The sequence below is a fragment of the Pelobates fuscus genome, chromosome 2 (assembly GCF_036172605.1).
Source record: "Pelobates fuscus isolate aPelFus1 chromosome 2, aPelFus1.pri, whole genome shotgun sequence".
NCBI classification, from domain to species: Eukaryota; Metazoa; Chordata; class Amphibia; order Anura; family Pelobatidae; genus Pelobates; species Pelobates fuscus.
The window spans coordinates 136,239,931-136,264,404 of record NC_086318.1 but is presented as its reverse complement, the minus strand read 5'-3'; the positions used below and the strand labels follow the sequence as shown (position 1 = coordinate 136,264,404).

At 42.2% G+C, this 24,474-nt stretch overlaps 1 protein-coding gene across 1 annotated transcript; it reads left to right on the top strand.

The window, feature by feature from the left end:
* Window positions 1-20,937, top strand: LOC134586857 (fetuin-B-like). Its single transcript, XM_063442736.1, has 7 exons — window positions 1-274; window positions 8,838-8,960; window positions 10,421-10,508; window positions 13,867-14,027; window positions 14,767-14,871; window positions 18,746-18,833; window positions 20,403-20,937. The coding sequence occupies exons 1-7, from the start codon at window positions 68-70 to the stop codon at window positions 20,882-20,884; spliced, it is 1,254 nt and encodes a 417-aa protein (XP_063298806.1). The 5' UTR covers window positions 1-67; the 3' UTR covers window positions 20,885-20,937.
* The last annotated feature ends 3,537 nt before the right edge of the window (window positions 20,938-24,474 follow it).

Here is a 24,474-nt window from a genome sequence, read left to right as displayed (position 1 = left end):
TAGATCCACATGGGGCTGATGGAGAGTATACACCAGTGCAGGGATCTCAGTAAGCCAGTCTACCAGCATGGAGAAGGCTTGCGCACTGATTCTTTTTGCTTTAATATATTTCTGTGATGCTCGGAGCCCCCCACGTCCCAGATCCAACCCAATCCCTTTAGACTGCAATGCTACAGAAACTGAAGCAGGACTGGCTTTGGACTTGATCAACGAGGTTCGAGATGGAGGATTTGTGTTAAAGCCATTTCGCGTTGTGAGAGCATATGAGCAAAAGGTAAATATGCTATTTCAAGGAATGACTATATGTAAAGTAAAGAAAAAAACTGCTGTGTTTCACAAGCCTTTAATGTAAATTGATATCCGGTACAGTAGTCGGACTGACCTAAACGTGTTTTTTTTTTTTTGATTGGTTGAGTACGGTAAGCAGGTAAGCAGTCATAGAATTTCCAAATGGTTTGACACTTACCTGGGTCTCTCTCATGTCAGCTAAAGCAAGAGTCTGTATTAGATATAACAAGTTTATCTTTGTTTGGATGGATTTATTTGGTTATGAGCATCAGCTGATGTTCTCAGCTAATGATATCCATCCACAGATGGGTGGAATTGATGTAAATGAAGCCTGAAGAGGGAGACAGACCATGAGCAGCTAAGGTAGCTATGGTTGGACTCCAGGAACTATAACTAATACAGACCACTATAGTGGTCATGATGATTATGCTATCTCTTTAAATTAATCAGAGAAATTAATTTGCTTGCACACTGTAGTGGTATTGATTATCCTGTCTCTGTTCTCTGTACTTACACGTTATCTATTTACGTGCATGTGCACATATGCGTGTCTGCAGGGTTTATCCACGAAACCTTGAATTGTAGCAAAGTCTAAAGGCAAAATGGAGGCTAATATAGCCAAATTGTGACTAAAGCTAAGTTGGTCGTCAGACTGTCACAGCGACTGGAAACCTCAGCCCATGATGTTGAACTGCAGGAAGCCTCTCTGCCCTATGCAGATCGAGATTGATGAGTGTAAGGAAACCGAGTGTATTTAAACCTCCTTCGGTAGTTTCCTCCCGAACCGCCAGAGCCTAGTATATATAGCTCTCCGTTCAGTAGTTACAATGAACGAAATCCATACGAAATAGCAATAGCTTCACAAGATAATTCCCTTAGTAAAGCATACGAATTCCAAATAACAGCCAAAGTCAAGAATCAGGATACAAGATGAACTGGCTTTATTCACACACACACAGCTTTTTATGCAAGTCCCCATGCAAGGGGACATCCCACAGGGAGGGACAACATTTAACCAATCCCGTACAATAAAAACATAAAACACACCCAGTACAAACACATAATTCCCTCCCCTAGCCCGGGAGATAATCAAGTCTGATACAGTAATAACTCGATTATCTCCAGGCAGAAAAATCACTATTTTCCCCACTATCTGGAACACCCCTTTATACATGGTGTATCCCCACAAATCATATGTCCCCTGATAGCCCCGATCTGGGTGACCAACATATTCAAATTTCACCCAGATCGGTTCAGGGGTTCTCAAAAACCATGGAAGTCCTTTGTGACCGGGTCACCGTGGGTGGGCTGCCCAAAATAGTTCCACAAGTTCGTGTGGTTTTGTCGGTCACTTTAGAAAAGGTAGAAAAACAAATACAAATACCAAATGAATTCCCCTGGCTCCTAGCAGTGATTGTTCCTCTCATTCGTATGCACAACCGTACCGAATAGCGCTCTTCTAGCTAATCGGTACATATAGTTCCAGCGTTCGTGTGTTTGAGACCGGTGTTCGGGAAGTCGAGTGTCCGATTTTAGTTCCAGACACTCGACGACCAAGTCCCGCTGCCTTTGTTCGTATGGAAAACAGATGGCCGCGGTTTTCTCTACCACGTGGCGTTCGGCAGTACGAACGCTGGCCGCACACGTAGAGGGTTTAATTGATGCCGGTTTTGAAGTTAAATGAGCCAGGGGGTGGTCTTTGTTCGGCAGTTTCATCTGCCGACTGGAAACATGAAGAAATAGAAGGGAAACATGCAGAAATACCGAATACAAGGGTAATTTCTTCACACTGCTCCCCTATAAGTCCATAGGTTGGCTTGGGGATGACCGAGAAAAGGAATTTTTTTTTTTTTTAGGAGTCCAGTTCGGTCTGCCGGGACAGACCATCCGCATTACCGTTTTGTTTGCCCGGGCGGTATTGCATGGTAAAGTTATATGGTTGGAGGGCTAGGCTCCACCGTAATAGCCTGGGGTTGTCGCCAGCTACCCGGTTAAGCCACACCAGGGGGTTGTGGTCGGTCATAAGGGTAAATGCCCGTCCGTACAGATATGGCTGGAGTTTCTTGAGTGCCCAAACGAGAGCTAAGCACTCTTTTTCCACGGTGGCATAGCTGACCTCTCTGGGCAAAAGTTTACGGCTGAGATATACCACCGGGTGTTCCATGCCGTCGTCTCCCACTTGGCTCAACACGGCTCCCAGCCCAAACATGGAGGCATCTGTGTGGACGAGAAATTGTTTAGTGTGGTCGGGTGCTGCCAAAACAGGAGCCTCACTCAATGCCGCTTTAAGTTTCTGGAAAGCGTCCGCGCACTCTGGGGTCCAGGAGACCTGTTTTGGAAGGGCCTTTTTGGTAAGGTCGGTGAGAGGTTTGGCCAGGGCGCTTTACTCTGGGACAAACTTTCGGTAAGAACCGGCCGTCCCTAAAAAGGCTAGTAGGTTGGGGCCAATTAGCTATGGCCTCTACCTTAGCTGGCTCTGGACGCTGCCTACTGGAACCCACCCTGTGGCCGAGATACTGTACCTCGGCCATGCCTACATGGCATTTGTCTGGTTTCAAGGTGAGCCCTGCGAGGTGGATATGCTTGAGTACCCTGGACACGTGACCCAGATGGTCCCCCCATGTGCGGCTGTAGATGGCAATATCATCTAGATACGCACATGCGAAGTCCTGAAACCCCTCCAGGAGTCTATCAGCCATCCTCTGAAATGTAGGGATGGCTGAAAACATCTCTCGGTATCCCTGCAGCAGTTGAGCTGCCTCACCTTTTTCTAAGGAGTTTAAGTTTTGACCCAAGCTTACTTGGTCAATAGTACAGGGGGAGGTGTCTAGTAAATCAGGAAGGGGTAGTCCCTCACTATCCTCAGTGGCGGGGGCACACACGGCGCCCACATCCTCTGTTCTCTCAAAATATGGTTTGAGCACGTTCACATGAAAAGCTTTTGTCAGTCTTTCATCTGAACATTTGCTCACAATGTAGGTAGTCTCGCTAATACGTTCTACTACCTTAAAAGGTCCCTGCCAGGCTACTTGCAGCTTGTCTTTCTTAACTGGTCTCAGAGCCAATACTTTCTGCCCTAGGTCTAGTACCCTATCTCTGGCTCGCCTATCGTACCACTTTGTCTGGCACTCCTGGGCCGAATGCAGGTTCTCCCGAACAGATTCGGTGAGAGCCCGCAGACGGTCCCAGAACTCCAGAACATACTGGACGATAGGGACTCCCCCCTCATCTGTCTTACCCTCCCAGTGCTCCCGTACGAGATCCAGTGGGCCCCGAACTTTTCTCCCGAAAAGGAGTTCGAAAGGGGAAAACCCAATGGATGCCTGGGGCACCTCGCGGTAGGCGAACAGAAGGTGGGGGAGGTACTTTTCCCAATTCCTGTGGGACTCTGAAAAGGTTTTTAGCATCTATTTGAGTGTGCCATCTGGGGATGATAGGGGGCGCTAAATAGGGTTTTCACTCCACAGCTCTGCCACAATTGTTGTGTCAGAATTGCCGTGAACTGAGTTCCCCAATCGGATAGGATCTCCTGGGGGAAACCTACCCGGGTGAATATTTTAATGAGGGCCTCTGCCACGGTCTCTGCCTCTATGTTTGTGAGGGCGACTGCCTCTGGGTATCTATGGGCGTAGTCCACTACAGTTAGGATGAACTTTTTGCCAGACTGGCTGGGTCGGCTGAGGGGTCCTATCAAGTCCACCGCTACTCGGTGAAAGGGCTGTTCGATAATGAGCAACGGGGGGAGTTTGGCTTTCTGATGGTCACCTCTTTTCCCTATCTTTTGACATACATCGCATGTCCTACAATAATACTTGAGGTCCTGTGTGACCCTAGGCCAGAAAAACGTTTGGGTTAACCGGTCCCTTGTCTTTTTGACTCCTAGGTGTCCTGCTAAGGGAATGTCATGACTGAGTTTTAATAACTCAGCCCGAAATTTACGGGGTACAATTAACTGTCTTTTGGTGACCTGAGTGGCCCCCTGTCCCACCCCCCCGTCACTCGATATAACAATCCCTTATACCACTCAAACCTTTCGTGCGGGTTGTTTCCTGGGGTAACGGCCACTGCCTTCCTATATCCCTCTAGTGTGGGGTCTATATGCTGCTCTTGTTCAAAACCCTTGGGGGTATCCCAGAAAGGGGAAGGGGGATCGGGTATTTCAACTCCTACCTGTTTTTTCTCAGAGTGCAGCGGTGCTTCCAGTCTGGCTTGAGCTCGGGTGGTAACCGGGTATGCCTCTGAAGGGGTGTCCCGGGCTAGTTGGGAGGTTAAACATCCGACGTCATTCCCCAATAAGACCTCGTCTGGTAGTTCCTGCATAATACCGATTTCCAACTGTTTGGACCCAGAACCCCAGTCGACAAGGACATTGGCGGTGGGCAGTTTGTGTATAGCACCCCCAGCCACCCTCACAGTGACTGTACATCCGGTGCGGGTTTGAGTCTTGATCGTGTGAGGCTGTACCACAGTTAAAGTAGCCCCAGAGTCTCTCAGCGCCCGAGCCCCCACGCCATCTACTGTAATCCATTGGCGGTGGTGGTCCCGGTTGTCACCCCCAGCTTGCACTGGGTTGACCTCGTGTAGCACACTCCACTGTCCTTCCTGGTTAGGGATGTGCTTTCTTGTTGCACACAATGAGCGGCTGCCCTGGGTTGTTGTGGGGGTTGCCATTCCCAGCTTCCCCGGTTCAAGCGAGGGCACTGGTTTTTATAATGTCCAGGTTGTTTGCAATAATGGCACACTGCAGGGGGTCGAGATGTGATTGCTGGGCTTGGTGGGGGGTTGCTCATGGAGGATCTAGGAGGGGTAGTGGTTGCTGGAGCCGTGTAGTTAGGCTTAAAAGTTGGTCTGCTCACCCCTTGTTCCTTCCTCCTGTTATCCTGATATTCATCCGCTAATCTGGCGGCTTCCTCCACAGTTTTAGGTTTTCTATCTTTAACCCAGTCTTTTATATCCTCTGCAGTGTGATTAAACAATTGCTCCAATAACATTAGTTGTAAGGCATCCTCCAGGGTAGTTGCTTGGCAGCCCTTCATCCAATTACGGGCGGCCCTGTGTAGCCGAAAAGCCCATTCAGTATGTGAATCTCTCCCCGTCTTCCGCAGCTCTATAAACTTTTTCTGGTATGCCTCAGGGGTTACAGCATATCTAGCCAACAAAATGTCTTTTATTTTTTCATAATTATGTATGTACCCCTCAGGTACTGCTCGCAACGCCTCTGCTGCTCTACCTGACAATTTACTGCTAATTACTGCAGCCCATTTTGTGGAGTCTAATCCCTCCAGTGCACATTGACGTTCAAAGTCTTATAAATAGCTGTTAATTTCCATTTCATTGTCATTAAACGATTTAAATGCTGCATAATTTACCTTCTTTGGTATGTCATTAGTACTTCCCGGGGACTGTAGCAAATCCCCCTGTGACAGTCTGTCTCGGTCCTCTCGCTCTTTCTGCGATTGCCTGGCTTGTGCCATGACCTGCAGGACCGCCTCTGTAGCTGGGTTGGATCCCAATAGACTGAGCATCCATCTGATGTCCTTCTGCATCACGGTTTCTTCCTCTTGTTCCATCTCTGTATTACTGGTACTGTCGCTCTGTATTAATTCTGCAATTAACATGGCTTTTGCCTTGTTACTTCCTACTATGCCTCGAGCTTCCAGTAAATCCTTTAGCGTGGTTCTTTTAAGTAGCTGGTACTGCTGAGCCATTTATTCCCTTGCTTGGTTTGAAACCTCCATTCGGGATTCGAATCCCTCCGCTTGCCACCAGTTGTAAGGAAATCAAGTGTATTTAAACCTCCTTCGGTACTTTCCTCCCGAACCGCCAGAGCCTAGTATATATAGCTCTCCGTTTGGTAGTTACAGTGAACGAAATCCATACGAAATAGCAACAGCTTCACAAGATAATTCCCTTAGTAAAGCATATGAATTCCAAATAACAGCCAAAGTCAAGAATCAGGATACAAGATGAACTGGCTTTATTCACACACACAGCTTTTTATGCAAGTCCCCATGCAAGGGGACATCCCACAGGGAGGGACAACATTTAACCAATCCCGTACAATAAAAACATAAAACACACCCAGTACAAACACATAATTCCCTTCCCTAGCCTGGGAGATAATCAAGTCTGATACAGTAATAACTTAATTATCTCCAGGCAGAAAAATCACTATTTTCCCCAATATTTGGAACACCCCTTTATACATGGTGTATCCCCACAAATCATATGTCCCCTGATAGCCCCAATCTGGGTAATCAACATATTCAAATTTCACCCAGATCGGTTCAGGGGTTCTCAAAAACCATGGAAGTCCTTTGTGACCGGGTCACCGTGGGTGGGCTGCCCAAAATAGTTCCACAAGTTCGTGTGGTTTTGCCGGTCACTTTAGAAAAGGTAGAAAAACGAATACAAATACCAAATTAATTCCCCTGGCTTCTAGCAGCGATTGTTCCCCTCATTTGTATGCACAACCGTACCGAATAGCGCTCTTCTAGCTAATCGGTACATATAGTTCCAGCGTTCGTGTGTTTGAGACCGGTGTTCGGGAAGTTGAGTGTCCGATTTTAGTTCCAGACACTCGGCGACCAAGTCCCGCTGCCTTTGTTCGTTTGGAAAAAAGATGGCCGCGGTTTTCTCTGCCACGTGGCGTTCGTCAGTACGAACGCTGGCCGCACACGTATAGGGTTTAATTGATGCGGTTTTGAAGTTAAATGAGCCAGGGGGTGGTCTTTGTTCGGCAGTTTCATCTGCCGACTGGAAACATGAAGAAATAGAAGGGAAACATGCAGAAATACCGAATACAAGGGTCATTTCTTCACAATGAGTACAGAGTCAATGTTGGACTGCTTCTGTTGTAGGCCATTAAAGGCAGATTGGCATCCATGCTATTTGATCACCCTACAGGTAAGGATTGTAATCAGCGTGATTAGCCCTAACAGCGATTACTCAGCCTTTTGGCCAATTTATTAATGGTAAAGTGTTATGGTTAGTGCTAGCTAGGGCTTGGGTTATTGTTAGCTTAGGTTAAGGTTAGTAACAGTATGAATTTGTACAAGTTAGCAATTGTTAGCTAGGGTTTGAGTAACTTTATGTTAGTTTAGGTTAGGGCTAGTTAAGTGTGGGTTTGTGTGAGTTAGCAATGGTTAGCTAGGGTTAGGGTTAAAAATCATTGGCATTTGACACTGGTCGACACAAAGAGTTTCATTTAACTAAATATTGTTTCTGGGGAAGAAGCAAAGAGGCATGCCACTAATTTGACCTTATAATTTCCCCAAAAGGATGGCATAGCTATACATGTGAAATATTGCTACACACAAGAGATACAGCAAATTACAAATCTGTTTTTTTTTGTTTGTTTTTTTACATAAGAGGCCATACAAGCCTATGGAATTCACCATTAAAATTCAGCATGTATATAATACAAAAAGTAAAATGCACTGATAATTTCTGCAGGCATTAGTGATGATGCAGTTAGATGGTACTAAATGCCCCATATAAAACAGGCCAAAGTTTTTTTGTAAATGGTATGCCTTGATCGCATTAGAGTGCTGTTAGAGTCAACTGTTCTGATCCAAAGGTAATACAGGTTTAGTAATATCAATCAGTCTAATATGCAGATCTGAATACTGAATTTGGCATGTGTGTATTTTGCCCCTTTAAGTGGCAAAGATCCAAATGGGGTATAGTGCTTAGTACTTGTGGAGAGTAGTGAATTTTAAACCTGTTGTCTTTAAAGTAGCGGGATATGCGGTCCATAAAACTCTCTATGAAAATGAAATGTACGTGAAACCACAAGAAAATTAAATATAACCAACAACTTTGGCATGAGTTGGCGATGAAAAGGTTAAAAGAAATTTTCAAAATTGTTTTAATTAAATTACCCTGGAGGGTGGGTGGGTGGGATCCATTATACATATTTGTGCAGTATTTAAGAAACATAAAGCAAAAATGTTGAAACAGTTGAAGTTATGAACGTACTGAAACTAGGAAAATCGACAGTCAATAAGGGGTTAAATCAAATTAACAACATTTTGCAAAGATGAGAGTTTCTCCAAAGTTTAGTCCAATGCAGAAATATTTGTAACTAGAAAGGAGAGGATAGCATAGTGCATTGAAAAAAAGAACACGGAACTGAAACATTTGTTGTTTGTATGCCCTTCAATAAATCTTACTAGTGCACAGGTACACTTTGCATTCCAGTTGCTCTTTTTCTTCATTTTCTATTTATTCTGCAGAACTATTTGCATTTTGCATTAGGATTGGTTCTGACAAGTGAGTTACAAGAACTTCATGTTTCTGTTATTCCAAAATCTCTCTCTTTCTTCAAAGGTCCAATTACCACCCTCTAGGTTACGGAATTCTCCTTGCCTCAAACAAAAAGAATTTACAACATTGACAATTCTAAAGTTAGAAAAGGAGGGAGTTCTGGGACTGACAGCTCCCTTGTGGACTAATTACGTCACTGTATCTTAAATATTTTCTTTGATTCTATTACCAGTGTAATTATTAATTATAATTCAGTTCTGCTTTCTATTTTCTGGTCGTAGTCTTTGAGACCAGGAGGTGGTTCTCTTTTCTACCTAACTGTAGATGTCTTGGAGACAAAATGCTCTGTTCTAAGTGGGGTATCATGGAAGAACTGCAGCGATGACATCTCGTTCCATAACGCTGTAAGTACCGTGACAATATACACTGTGTAACATACTTAATATGCCATTGGAAATGTTCCAGCTAAATATTTTTGGGCAGGGTTCTCTTAGCAGATGAAGCATTTACTCTGTTTACGTAATAGCAATTCAACTACTGAAGTCTATAGGGACATTGTTATTCAGCAATCAGAGTAAACCCTTACTATTCTAAAAGAGTCCAACGCATACACAGGGGTCAGGTGGTCCTGGGAAGCCAAACACCAGGGCCCCACATTCCCAATGGGCATATATTTATAGCGTTTATTGATATATATATATATATATATATATATATATATATATATATGTCGCTGTGCAGAGCAGAACTACCGTCGGTGTGGCTGCACCGTGGCCTGCATGCAGAGGGGGCCCATCGGGTGACTCATGCACTTAGATGCACCCGAAGGCATAGGTCTTCAGGGGCCTGGTCGTGTTCTGTTGTTCTCATATAGCTCGACCAGGCCCTATTACCAATGACAGTGCTGGGAGGAAGTGAGTGCCAGTTACTTCCTCCCAGCTAACATGCAAGAGGGTTGAGGCACAGGACAAGGCAGAGACGAAGGGAAAGTCAGGCTGTGACTCAGGTCACCCTCCTGCACCCAAAAGGTAAGAAACAAGAGGATGGCTAAAAATATTAATATTACATATGTGTGTCAGTGTGTCTGTGTATTTATCTGTGTGTCAGTGTGTCAATGTCTGTGTGTATCTCTGTGTATCTGTCAGTGTGTGTATCTGTGTTTGTAACTATGTATCAGTGTGTATCTGTGTGTAACTGTGTCAGTGAATCTAAGTGTGTGTCAGTGTGTTTATCTCTGTGTGTAACTGCATGTCAGTGTATATGTGTCTGTATTTGCATGTATGTCAGTGTGTGTATCTGTGTATGTGAATCAGTTTGTGTATGTTTATGTGTGTGTGTGTGTGTGTGTCTGTGTGTATGGCAGTGTGTACATTACACAGAAATGAGTGCCTGCATTCAACAAGGACACACACACGTAATACAAAAACATGCTTACATTGAAAAACACAAACACTGCTTAGTGCCAAATACAACCCTGGAAGGATGGACAAATTGTAGATCCCCAGCTGGCAAAGCATTGTGGGACATGTATGACAGATCGGGATCCACATTTTGCATCTGCATTCGATCTGAAACTTTACAAAAATTGTTTCTTTGTTAATCCTCCAATTCACAAAGCACCTATACTAAGCCGAACACCAAATGCATCTGGACAATTGCTGCAGATTTGCTTAATGTTAATGTAAGAAATTAAAATAACTGGAATAAAAGGATTCAGGAATCTTGAAGGGGATATGGGGACCTGGTAAGGAACATTTAGAGAGTCAGAAGGTGGAGTGAAGTTAAATTAATGAAGTATGAAGTACATGAAATTGAGTAGGAGACTAATTCATTTAACTAGAAAGTTCTATTTTTTTATTTATAGGTATTTGGCCAATGTAGTGCTGCCATCTTCATATCCGGGACAAAGGAAAAACAAAAACTGTTCCAGTACAATTGCACCCTCAGCCCAGGTACTCACGAGGGAAGTAAAAGTTAAAATACCCTTTTCTCTGAAAAAAGGGAGTTATTATATTAACTTAACTCAGCAATCCTAAACACACCTTGTACCAAAAAGAAATCTCACCTCACTCTAAACCAAATGATCCGAAATACCCTTATACCACAACTTTAACCCCTCTCACGCTTTTAGCCTTGTTAATACTAAACAACACCCTATGACAAGTAATCTAACTCTGACACTAACAACATTATGTTTAACCCTGCACACATGTACATAGCTCCATACACTCACTGTACTAACAGGTTCAAATACAATAAATTACAAACAGAGCAGATACATATACAGTTGTCGAACATGAACATATGTTTTTAAGATGTTTTTGTGCCTGCAGTGTTAATACATTCATGAAATTTATTTTTTTCTGCTTTTTTTTTTGTCATTTTTCTGTTCACCACTATTTCCTTTCTCTCTGGTACATCTGAGCCTCCCTGGCAATAAAACAGGTATTTGGCAAGAGGTAATATATGTGCTGCCCAGTCACTGCTTTGATGAGGGTGGCACAGATAAGTAGGCACTATATTAGAGAGCAGCACAGGTCCATTGGACCCACTGGGACCTCAACCCAGTTCGTAACCTTTGTGCAATCTTGGGGACTAAGCCTTTTGACAAATGTACAGTGAGGTAGTATTCAACAGTTGTTTAACGTTACATTACAATAAAGCTTTTGGATTGTTTTAGCAGATTAAGGATTTACTCTTCTTATTGAGTACCTATTTTTTAATTTCCAAGTAAGTAACTAAGTAAGCAAAGCAAACTCTTATTCTGCTAAGAGAATAAACCCATTTTCTGTGAAAGAGCTTCTGGGCTTCTTGGAAGTATGATGTTTATTCATAGATTTTATTTTTTGTTTATTTAATGTCTTAGATTGTAACTAGCTTAACCCCTTAACGCCGTTACGACGTTCTATGCCGTCGCGCTTTAAGTGGGCTTTAAAGCCGTTGCGACGGCATAGAACGCCGTAACGGCTTTGAGCCCTCGAGCGCCCGGTATACTTACCTTACCGGCGCTCCGCTTCGGGAGGACTGCCTCACAACCCAGGCAGCCCCCACACGGCAAATCAGGCCCCCGGGGGCCATGTGATCGCTCTCAAAGAGCGATCACATGGCCCCCTATAGCTGGCTGTGGATCTGCCAGCAGGGGGACTGTCTAAAATATCAGACATTATATCAGACAATATTTGACCCTGTAACTTTCCAAAACAACATAAAACCTGTTAATGGGGGATACTGTTGTACTCGTGAGACATCGCTGATTACAAATACCGTATTTTTCGCTCCATAAGACGCACCTCACCATAAGACGCACCTAGTTTTTAGAGGAAGAAACCCAGAAAAAAAATATTCTGAACAAACTGTCCCATAGTGTTTCTTACTATGGGACAGTTTGTACAGAATATTTGTTTTCTCCCCTGTCCCATAGTGTCCCCCCCTCCCATAGTCTTCTCCTCTCTCCCATAGTCTTCACCCACCCCCTCCCCATAGACTTCACCCACCCCCTCCCCATAGACTTCACCCACCCCCTCCCCATAGACTTCACCCACCCCCTCCCCATAGTCTTCATCCACCCTCTCCCCATAGACTTCATCCACCCCCTCCCCATAGTCTTCATCCACTCCCTCCCCATAGACTTCATCCACCCCCTCCCCATAGACTTCATCCACCCCCTCCCCATAGACTTCATCCACCCCCTCCCCATAGACTTCATCTCCCCCCTCCCCATAGACTTCATCCCCCCCTCCCCATAGACTTCATCCCCCCCTCCCCATAGACTTCATCCCCCCCATAGACTTCATCCCCCCTCCCCATAGACTTCATCCCCCCCTCCCCATAGACTTCATCCCCCTCCCCATAGACTTCATCCCCCCCTCCCCATAGACTTCATCCCCCCCTCCCCATAGACTTCATCCCCCCCTCCCCATATACTTCATCCCCACCCTCCCCATAGACTTCATCCCCCCCTTCCCCCCCTCCCCATAGACTTCATCCCCCCCCTCCCCATAGACTTCATCCCCCCCCCTCCCCATAGACTTCATCCCCCCCCTCCCCATAGACTTCATCCCCCTCCCCATATTCTTCTCTCCCATACTGTCCCCCTCCCCTTGTCCCATAATTACTTACCTGTCTTGCAGCGTTGGCCGGCAGCACAGGGCGCACCGCGGTAGTGGAACTTGAATTTCATGTTCCGGTTTCCGGCGGGACTGAAAGGAAGTGCGCACTCAGCTTTGAGGGGAAAAAAAGTGCGTCTTATGGAGCGAAAAATACGGTATGTGCATTTTTGACATTCACAGCTAAAATGTCAGACGGAAATACAAATTTAAAAAAAAATCTTATTTTCTCACATTTTTTAAAATTTTTATTCATAATGAATTATGTTCCATATATGAATAGTTAATGATAAATTAAAGCCCTGTTTCTCCTGAACAAAATGATATATAATAAGTGGGTGCATATAATATGAAAGAGGGGAACTACGGGTGAACAGACATATAGCGCAAATTCCAGTTTTTGTTTACGTTTTGTTTTGATCAGAACGTGCACTATTGACTCCGTCCTGAAGGGGTTAATCAATGTTTTTGATATAATGATATTTGCGAGTAGTTGTGCCAAGTGTGCCCTTGGTAAAGTAAATAGTCAAACCGTTTTTGTATGATTTGACAACTTTCCTGAGTCCTAACAGACTTCCATGGCAGTCTCCCTAACTTCTCATTTTCTTCTACAAGAGAATCCAGTTAGTTTTACAGAGCAAAGCCGGACCGTCCAGAACTGTGCTTATTGACTGAGAGTGTCAACTGAGTGCTATAAGCCAATAAGAATCAGGCACCCCTTATTCTATAGAAACATCCAACTTCTCTGGCAGTAGAAGACCTGATGCAGTGTGGTGCACATGGTACTCAGGTAAGTTGTTAAACTGTACTAAAGCAGTTTGACTGCTTACTATGGGAGAGCACCAAATCACTCCTGGCACCATAACTGCTATTACGGGAAGTAGTGGTTATGGTGCTTGGAGTGTTCCTTAACCCCTTAAGGACACATGACATGTGTGACATGTCATGATTACCTTTTATTCCAGAAGTTTGGTCCTTAAGAGGTTAAAGACCATGCATTACTGTAACGTGAGCCCACCTTGTCTCTATCTCCAGAGCACACTTGGTTACATTTACTTGTAATGCTCCCTGTATAATCCCAAACTGTTATAAACTGTCACCAAGTCTCGGACTTGGTTCACTCCTTTACCGCACACACATTTAGTTTACCTAAACTGGGTATTAGCTGTGTCTTTTTATAGATAACCCACTCTCACTGTAACAGTTCCTTCTAGTGCAATATTCACGGAATGTCCTGACTGCCCCGTCATTGTAACAGAACCCACCCCTGAGGTTGATGTGGGTAAACTGGTAGAAGAATACAACAAGGAAAGCAACAATACCAATTATTTCAAGGCATACCACTTGGAAAGAGTGAGAATGCAGGTAAGATTGCAATCATTTGCATACTGAGTAATGCTTACAATATTGCATGAATTAGTGTCCTTTTCATTTATCATAAACAGATGGGTGCTCTTCATTCATAAGAAGGTAATAAAGGTGTTATCTGACTCCTTTAACCCCTTAAGGACACATGACATGTCTGACACGTCATAATTCCATTTTATTCCAGAAGTTTGGTCCTTAAGGGGTTAAAGGTTTAGAGATCAAACTAAAAGAGTAACATTTTTTTTTCTATTATCTTCCTTTGTTCTTAAAAAAAAAAAAGCATAGGCTGTTTCCTAATAGTAGTAATTAATGTAATTAATTTAAAGGGAAACTATAGTGCCAAAAAACAAACTTGTTTTCCTGGCACTATAGCTCTTCCTCCTCTGTCATCCTCCTCCCCCCGACCTCTTCCCCCCATCTGGTAGACATCCACTAGAGGGGGAGTTGACCCTAGCAGATAATTATTGCAGATTATAAAAACTGCAATAATAACATGCTCAGGGTTAAGGGAGCTGAAGTGATCTGGGTGCATACAGTGTCCCTTTAATACTGAGCCTGACTATTGACTTCCTGATTAATATGGGGGTTTGGGTTAATAATATATAATGGGCCAGGGGTGTAAAGAAGTGAACCACCTGTAACTATTGTAACAATTTAAAATATAATAACTGCAATATATTTATCACTGATAGAGTTAGAGATCTTGGATTAACGTTTGTCCATTTTTCTTGTGTAGACTGCTACTTATTTCGTAGCCTTTACAATAAAGGAAACTGACTGCTTGAAAACACAAAGTGATGTTGTCCTCTCAGACTGCAATTTCCTCGCAGACAAAGATGCTGTAAGTGGAGAATTTCCCTAATTGACAATCTCTGATTTTTTAAATAGAATAATGGATGGAATTTTATACCCTGTGCAGAGGGATGCAGTTGCGTGGTGTAATGTAGCTAGGCAGCATTTTTTTTAGGGATCATTCATCAGATAAAACAAACAAGACTGAATGGAATGGAACTTGCATAATACAGCCCTATATAGCAACACTGGAAAAATCCATTGCTATTTTGTCAGATGAGCTATGTTGGCCAAAATGTGTCCATGAAGCTTAGCTAAATTGTTTTAGGTTATACATCACCCATTCTCTCTCTCTAATGGCGATACAGAAAAACCTAGAGTTCTGGTGTGCCTCGAAGACTGGGTTGAGAACTGCTAGAGTAGAACTCCATTCTAAGGGAGTTTAACCCCTTCACTACCAAGCATTTTGCAAAAAAATAAAACAACCCCAGAAAGTATTTTGTGTTCTAGAAAGTAATGTATCATTGTATTTCTCATTTCAGTAGGCTTAGATAGGACATTAGTTAAAGGAAATGAAAACTAAAATTTTGGCTGGACAAGAATAACTTTTAAAAGAAAATGTATCAAATATTTAAGTTACAGCTAAGAAAACAGTGTTGCCAGTAAATATTCTTGTATGTGTTTGTGTGTGTGAGTGTATATCTGTGTGTACGTGTATGTGTGAGTGTGTTTGGCATGTATATATGTTTGTGCATATGTGTATCTCTGTGTCTAGAATGTATGTGTGTGTGGGAGTTGCTTGTGGTGTGTTATGTGCATGGGGGCTGCAGTCTTGTTTTCTGGCAAGGCTGTAAGTTGTGTGTGATTGTGTGTAAGGGGGGTTACTTATTATATGGAGGTAACTGTGTGCATGGGGGTGACTGTGTGTACACGGGGGTTACTGTGTATATATAGAGTTGTCTTTGTGCATGTGAGTGGTGCCTGTGGGGCAGGTGATTGTTAATGGTGACTGTAGGGGTATGAATGTTTGTGGGGAGGCTGTAATACACATAGTTACATAGTCTGAAAAGAGACACGCGTCTGTGACAAACGCTTTTTCCCACATATGTTTCCATTATCTGCTTTCCCTGGGTTCCCCTGGTTCTGAAGGTCCCCCTCATGCGAATAGAACCATACGCTGGCTCTCTGGGGGCTGTTCGCATGAACTAAACCCACGAATAGTCCCAGCGGTACTTAGGCGCGACCACTATGAAACTAAATTCGGCATGAAGACTTTGTGGGTTCCCAGCCACCTCAGTGGAACTTAGCCACAAATGTTATGGAACTGTTTTCGTCATGAGGTGACCCAGCGGTTCCCAAACAACTTGGTTTGCGGTTTGAACCACTTTAAAGGAGAGCACTTTTTGGAGGGAATGTGCCTGAGACTAAGGGGAACAAAGCTACCTAAGAGCCAGGCGGAGCACCCCCGTATTGCGGCCATAGGAGCTCCCGAAAGTTGACCACGTGTGCGGCCGGTCAGAACTAACGCGGTGGCGTTTCCCCTACACTGCATGGATCTGAGCGCTATATGGAGAATTTGGGCACTCGGATCAGGGCTATTTAACAATGTATTATTTGTGGGGTTATTTTATGTTTTTATTATGTTTTGGGGTACTTTTATGATTTATTTTTTTTGTGTTATCTCCCAGGCCCAGAGATTCCTGGGAGGGGCTTGTGCTGAATAGAATGGAGACCCCTACTGGGGTCTGTTCATAAAAGGCTGAGTTTGGCTCATTAAAATCAGTTGTACTCCCAGAACTATGTGTGATTTAGTTCCTAGAAGGGGAAGAGCTATAATCACGGCTCAGCACTTTGTTCCAGCTTGTGGAGGATTTGGCGGGGAAAGTCCTTGTAAGGACTAGCGCTCCCAGGACTGTGTGTCGTCCAGTCCCTGGGAGGGAATAGAGCTAGTCCCCTATCCTGTTCCAAGACAGAGAGGCTGCAGGAGGACCCCAGTCAAGCCACGGCGACTGGGGCAGAAGCGCTGAGGTTTTCCCCTCATCCAGCTAGGAAGCGGTCCTTGGCGGAGGTACCCAGCCGGGATACAGGGAGCTCTGTTACAGTGTCCACGAAGTTTAGCCTTTCTCACATCTGTTATTGCTGTTGATCCAAAAGAAGGCAAAAACCCCAGTTTGAAGCTCTTTCCAACTTTGAAACAAACTAGGTAATAAATCCTTCTTGACTGCAGAATGACAGTCAAGTCTCTCCTTGGATCAAGAAGCTATTACCCTGCAAATTAAAAATGATATCCCTGAATATTATTTTTTTTGCAAGTATTCATCTATTTGCTGTTTAAACATCTGTACAGACTCTGATAAAATCATTTTTTTTAGGCAGAGAATACCACATCCTTATTGTTCTTACTGTAAAAAACCCTTTCCTTTGCCTTAGATTAAATCTCCTTTCTTCCAGTCTAAATGTGTGAGCTCATATCCTATGTATAGATATTTTTATGAATAGATTTCCACACAATGGTTTGTATTGGCCCCGAATATATCTGTATAATGTTATCATATCCCCTCTGAGGCGCCTTTCTCTGACCTATACAGATTCAAATGTTTTACCCGGTTTCTTCATAACTTCAATTTTCCATTCCTTTTATTAATTTTGTAAAATGTCTCGGCACTTTTTTCAGTGCTTTAGTATTCTTCTTTAGAACAAGTGCCGAAAATTGCACAGCATATTCAACGTGTGGTCTTACCAGTGATTTATAAAGAGGCAAAATTATATTTTCATCCTGAGTAGAGATGTCCGAACAGTTCGCCGGGAACTAATCGCCGGCGAACATAGCTTGTTCGCGGTCGCCGCTGCTGGCGAACATATGCGATGTTTGGTCCGCCCCCTATTCATCATCATTGAGTAAACTTTGACCCTGTACCTCACAGTCAGCAGACACATTCCAGCCAATCAGCAACAGACCCTCCCTCCCTCCCAGACCCTCCAACCTCCATGACGAATAGGGGGCGGACCGAACATTGCATATGTTCGCCCTCCGCGAACAAGCTATGTTCGCCAGCGCACAGTTCCTGGCGAACTGTTTGGGACATCTCTAATCCTGAGAATTAATGTCCCTTTTTATACATGACAAAACCTTACAGGCCTTAGCAACTGCTGATTGCCATTGCACATTGTTGCCTAGTTTGTTGTCAATAACAATTCCCAAATATTTCTTGTGTGTTGTTATTCTGATTTCGTTACTGTCTAGGGTGTAAGTTGCTTGCGCATATTTTACCCCGAAGTGCATAACTTTGCATTTTTCTACATTAAATTCCATGTGCCATTTTAGTGCCGAGTCCCTCAATCTATCCAAACCCCTCTGCAGCAAAGCAATATCTTGCTCATATTTTATTACTTTACAGAGTTTTGTGTCATCTGCAAATGCTGAAACATGGCTTTCAACGACTATATCATTAATATGTTAGAATAGAAGTCTCAGAACAGAACCCTGAGGGACACCACTTACCACTTTTGTCTAGTTAGCCTATGCATACGTCTCTAACCTGCAGCTCTCTCCACATCAGCTCAGCAGACAATATCTCTGGCAGTTTAAATGCTATTTGCTAGTTTTTTTTCTTGCGTGCACTGTGGAGATATATTAACGCTACTTTTAAAAAGTGAATAAGTTTACAAACTTGATTTTTTTATTTCCCAGTCACATATTTAAAATAATTAGTTTAAGATCATGCCAATCAAAAATTCTGACAGACATAAAGAAAACATTTCATGCTGTTAAATGAAATTATTTATCATGTAACCAAACTCTTTAATTTGCCAGACTATATTGTAAACAGAATGTATCAGTTATGTCTTTATTTTGTAATATGTTAGTGTTTTGAGTGATGATAATGTCAATGTATTACTTACTACCTTCTTATCCCTAACAGGATGTTGGTTTCTGCATTGCAAGTATATTTGTGCATGATATAAATGAGCCAAGTACAAGTGTGTCCTGTGAAATATATGGACCAAAGGTAAATAGAAAAATACATTATAATAACTATCAGGCTTGTTATTTAAAGAGAATGCCACATACAAATATTAATATTAAAGATGCTGTCTAAACAAATAATAATAAACTAATATCATGTTGTAGTAACGATGGCGTAAGTAGGCTCATGGTTTGTGTCAAAGTGTTTGTTTTTTTGACAATTTGTATTTCAAAGGGAGTGGAGGGGCTGGGAGGGGAGGAATGAAAGAAACATGCCCTCCACGAGAGGGTGGAAATGTCAGAGTGAAGATGGAGGAAGGGGAAACGCAAACTGTTCTTGAGCAGCACTTTGGTCCCTGAGACAAATTCTGCCTTGTTACTACTTGCTATATTGATAATCTTGACGTGATTGCTGCTCCCCGTGTATGGTGGATAATTGATATAGCTAATGTGGAAGTGGTAGTGGTTATTCGCTGAGAATTATCAGTAATTCAAGTTAAATGTCAAAATTTAGGATTTGAAAAATTATTTAAGTCAATTCAGTTTTTAATTTCATTTTAAATTCAAAAACAAAAAAATGTGGATATGCATCAATGATTTAAAGTTTATTTTATTTGAAATTCTTCATGAGGCAAATGTTGCCATCTAAATAATGTTTAACCCCTTAAGCACCAAACTTCTGGAATAAAAGGGAATCATGATGTGTCACACTTGTCATGTGTCCTTAAGGGGTTAATAGTACCTACATAATAAATCAGGGAGAACACAATTAATTAACACCAAAGCAGCAAATAGAGTAAAGTAAGTAGGTTCCTTAAAAAAATAGTACTGATCCCTATGTGTACAGGGGTCTCCGTCATTAAGCATCTCTTGCATATATATATAACGTGCTAATATCTGTTTGATAAGTTCACCAAAGAATGATTTTAAAACGTAGTACCCAAATTTGCCATCTGGTTGTTCCATTACCAAGATTGTATAAGCAAAAAGAAGGGGTATAAAACTGGACAGCACACAGCTAATAGAGTGTTCACTTTTATTTGTATTATTGGAGTTTTTAGCAGTGAATGGAGATTCTTGTGGCATGTTGGGGTGGTTAGACTGTTAGGTGCTTTGAAATGTTCAAAGTAGCAGTCTAAACACCATAACAACTGCAAACCAATGGTTTTGGTGCTACTTGCTACGGGCATCATACCTGGTTTTTTTTCAGCTCAGTTTAAGGGCCGCATGTCTGTAATTGTGGGAGGAGTTTTGCCTATAACCTGGGCCATTCAGTCTCAGGTCATCCCAACACTCCCCCTTATTTAATTAATTTTACCTAATTTTATGTTGCTTTTTGCCTTAGTGGGCCCTCTATTATTTACAGGCCTACCCGCACTTCGACCTTTACTTTTAGGCTTTCATGGTTCTGACCACATATATATATATTTATATATACACATACCCACATTTTGTAGCATAGACAATCTGTTACTTAATTTACAGTCTTCAGGATAGTAGATGATTAAATAAACTATCTGTTTTGCTAACAGGTTGGGATTAGCTAATAGCCTATAATGGTAAAAAAAACTGTATGGTAAGCAGTACTAATTATTTACTTAATTTTAAGGATGATGATGATGACTATCATCGTGGACATGGTGGGTATACACTGGACAAAGAAAACTCCAAACCTCGTAAAAATAACTGTAATCTGCATGATCACCGTGAAAGACACCGTCATCATCATCACCAACGTCATCATGACCATCATCCTCATCACCATGACTACAATTCTCATCATGGCCAACATCGCCGTCATCATGGTCATCATTCACATCATAAAGGCCATCATCATGTGAAAGGTCACAATCATACTTCATCTGAACAACATGACAGCTCATCAGAAGAACATACCGACCGGAAACTTTATTTTAAAAAGTCTAAAGGTTCTGTTCAGATTATCTACCTTGATGAAGATGGTGTTCTACCAGAAACAACCATTACTGCAACATTTCTGTACAGACATTACCCTAATGACTTCCCTGAATCCCTGGGGACCTGTCCTGGTAAACCAATTGAAGAGCTGCCACTGATTTTAAAGTATCTTTTTTAAAGGAATATAAAACATTTTAAGAAGACCGCACAATAAACATTTTGGAAATGTTACTATGAATCTGCTTGTTTTTTTCTCTCTCATTAACTGATCACTTTAAAACTGATAATAAGAATACATGATACATTTGTAGAAAAAAAATGAATCAAGAAAAAGAGGGGTTTTCATTGTATTCCAAATAATAGAGAATGCATCTACTGTGTAACTCTAGAAAACTGGCAATAGAGAAAGCATTACATTTGGCCCCAATTAGCTGGACTCCACCCCTAGAATTTGCCCCCTTAACTCTGTAGCCACGTTCTTCTGACTTGGTGACCTCTGTTTGTTTAACTTTGTATACTCAGTCTCCATACCTGACAACAATTTAAATGGTCAAGGAAGAGACACAATTTTATGAATGGGGATGTGGGGCTGTTCTTAGAAGGTTTGGGTGGCTTACTAATAGTCCATGCAACTAAAATGTAATTTAGGAGAAGAACAATGTTTCTTATTTACACAGACTGATTTCTATACACAATTACTGTAGGTGAAGACACATTATTATCCAGCCGGCAAGCAGTACTTACAGAGTTACTCCAACCACCATGACCACTTCAGTGATTTGAAGTGGTCATGGTGGTAGGAATCTGTATATGCTGCATGTCCGCTTGGAATTATGCACCTACAGAGTAATATGCAATCTGTTCCGGACTGCCAAATCCAAATTCTGTGCAAAAAAATTAATCTGTATTGTCCGCATGCTGGCAATGGATGCATTAAGCTTCTACTTGCAGGCAGTGCATTTGTCTCCCCTCCCTCCCTTCTACACTGGGTTGACCCCTCCCTGTCTCTCTATACCCTCAATATTTCTTGTTGCTTGTTTTCCCACCCTCCCTCCAAATCTTCGTCTCCACTCCTGCCCTTCCTCTCTTTGTAGCTCAGATTGCAGGCATGTGCTCTGAGCCAGGTAAACAGTCCAATAAATGGCTTGTCTATTAAAAGCCTTTAAATTGGACCTCATGAGGCACTTGGTGATGTTGGATGGAGGCATGGAAGGCAGTGCCAGGAGCTTTGCCCGGCACTGGATTTCAGGTAAATAAACAGGTTTACTGTAAAATTTAGGGGGGTAACCAAATTAATAGTGCCCATTGGGCCATTTTAAATAGAAAAAGGCACCCCCAAAAAGTGTTAGCATAGCCCTTTAATTATCACTTGCTTCCAAAATGAAAGTGAGTGATAACTTGTGAATGTGAATCCTCCCGGATTCATCTGGTCCTGATTGTCTTTAAAACCATCCAGATAAAATTTACTTGTTTAGTAGACCCACATGAGCCGTGCTTTGGTTGCCTATTGAGAACTGGTATTGGTACTAGAATAAATGGATGGGTAATCTGGTGTTTAGGGAAACTACACTAATTGTCTGAATCTTGTATTTTGAAATTATTCAATATTTATATAGATATAATCCAGTGAAAATTAATAAATCACAACTGGAATGGCAATTCTCGTATTTGCTAAAGCTAATTCCAGTTGAAACTCTGCTAACCTGACTGAAGTTTGTTTAATTTAGAATTTCTTATTTCCTGCACTGTTAATAGCCTTGTAGACTTTGCAGGAGCCTCCTGTGTGTAACTCAAGTTCAATTTACAGAGCAGGAGATAAAAACATCTAAGTTGACATCTGAAACTATTTTTTTTTTATACAGAAGGTGTGGTTAGGGCTCCATGAACAGAAAGAAAAATGATTCAACTCCTAAATTGCAGATAATTAAGCAGTGAGACTGCAGGGGCATGATCTATACACCAAAAACCTCCCTGTGCAGAGTGCCTCGAGGGGTTGAGGCACTCAGTGAAGAACACATTACATTTAATTAAAAAATAAATAAATATTTTTTTAATTAACCGCTTCCCTCCCTCTCCCTCCATATATACATACCCGATCGCCCCCAGGCCCCCTGCGGGTAAAAAAAAAAGTAAAAAAAAAAAAAGTTAATGTAAAAAAAAAAAAAAAAAAAAAAAATATATATATATATATATATATATATATATATCCATGTAAGCAGGTATCAGCACTCTCGTGTATTTAAAAGTCCAAAATTTATTGTTATAAGGTTTAAAAAACGATCAACGTTTCAGTCCTGCATAGAGGACTTTCATCAGGATCCTGATGAAAGTCCTCTATGCAGGACTGAAACATTGATCTGTTTGTTGGCTGGCTGGCTGGCTGGCTGGCTGTTTGTTATAGACTGTTCAAGGTCAGCATTTGCATGAGATCCACTTCCAGGTCATACAAGACACCATTTTGGTTTCACCTTTGCTCCATGAGGTCTCCTACTCCAAGCTGTATCCAGAAATACTGCAGCAGGGCTTTCTGTTAATCCAGTGGCCTCCTCTCCGGTCAGCATCGCATTTGGTGTCTCAGGGACTCTCAAACCGAGTACACTCCATCTGGACGTTGAGGTGTGTGTCACCTGAATGACACAAAGCGAGAGTGATTAGAGCCAATCCAAATAGGCTCTAAACCACGTGAGTGCTTCTTAATTACAGGGTGTATAATTATTTGTAAAAATTGGAATACACTATGTACCTTTAAATTTCTTCTAGCTACCAGGAGACTATCTACACCCCTAAAGCAATTTGGGGAGTAAGTAAATATTTTATAGCGCTACACACCTTCACTACTACACACGGGTTGTGGAAATAGTGTACCTTGTATTCTTTGAATTTGGAGGGATTGGAGAGGTCCCACTTTTTTGTGTGTGAGCAGCTGCATTAAAGAGCACTTGTTTTAATTTTATTTTAAAGCGCCTATAAAGCACAGATTATTTAGTTTTATTTAACTATTTGCCTGCTGGTTGCTAGTGTTGCCAACGAGCAAATAGTACTTAATAGAGAACATTTATAACAAACTTACCGTAATTTCCTTTTCCTGGCTATTTCTCATGGCAGCATCACTTATTCATACCTCCTCCCTTAGCAGTCACAGGACAGGAATTAATTAGATTAATTAATTAGACTGATGGGTATAAAGAGTCCCTCCTCCCCTTACAACTCAGTCCAATTATAAAGTTGAAAAATAAAAGAATGGGCGGGAACCCTGATGCTGCCATGAGAAATAGCCAGGAAAAGAAAATTACGGTAAGTTATTATTCCTGGCTAATCATGGCAGCATCACTTATGGGTAATACCCAAGCTCACAGAATTATAGGGCGGGAATAATAAACCGAGAAAAGACACTGAACAGACTCTTATGCTTCAAAGAAATTTAATATCAACGGGATAAAGAAACCGTAGACAGGACACTCTTCCCAAAGGAGGTGGAAGGAGAGTCAAAATCCAGTTTGTAGTGCTTTATGAACGTCATCGGGGAAGACCAGGTGGCTGCTCTGCAAATATCATCGTATGGAACCTCTGCCCAATTAGCCCATGAAGTCGACAATGCTCTGGTAGAATGAGTTTTTATCTTCATTGGAGGAGATCGATCTTTAGAGATATATGCTTTCCTGATCACTAGCGAAATCGTTTCAATGTAGATAAAGAGGCTGCCTCACCTATCCTGGCTCCTGAAGGTAAAACAAAGAGTTGGTCAGTTTTTCTGTAAGACTCAGAACT

Coding starts and splice junctions, on each gene's coding strand:
- LOC134586857 (XM_063442736.1), top strand. CDS start 68: ATGGAGAAGGCTTGCGCACTGATTCTTTTTGCTTTAATATATTTCTGT. Junction 275..8,837: donor TGAGAGCATATGAGCAAAAG/GTAAATATGCTA, acceptor TTCTGGTCGTAG/TCTTTGAGACCAGGAGGTGG. Junction 18,834..20,402: donor TGAAATATATGGACCAAAGG/TAAATAGAAAAA, acceptor ATTTTAAGGATG/ATGATGATGACTATCATCGT.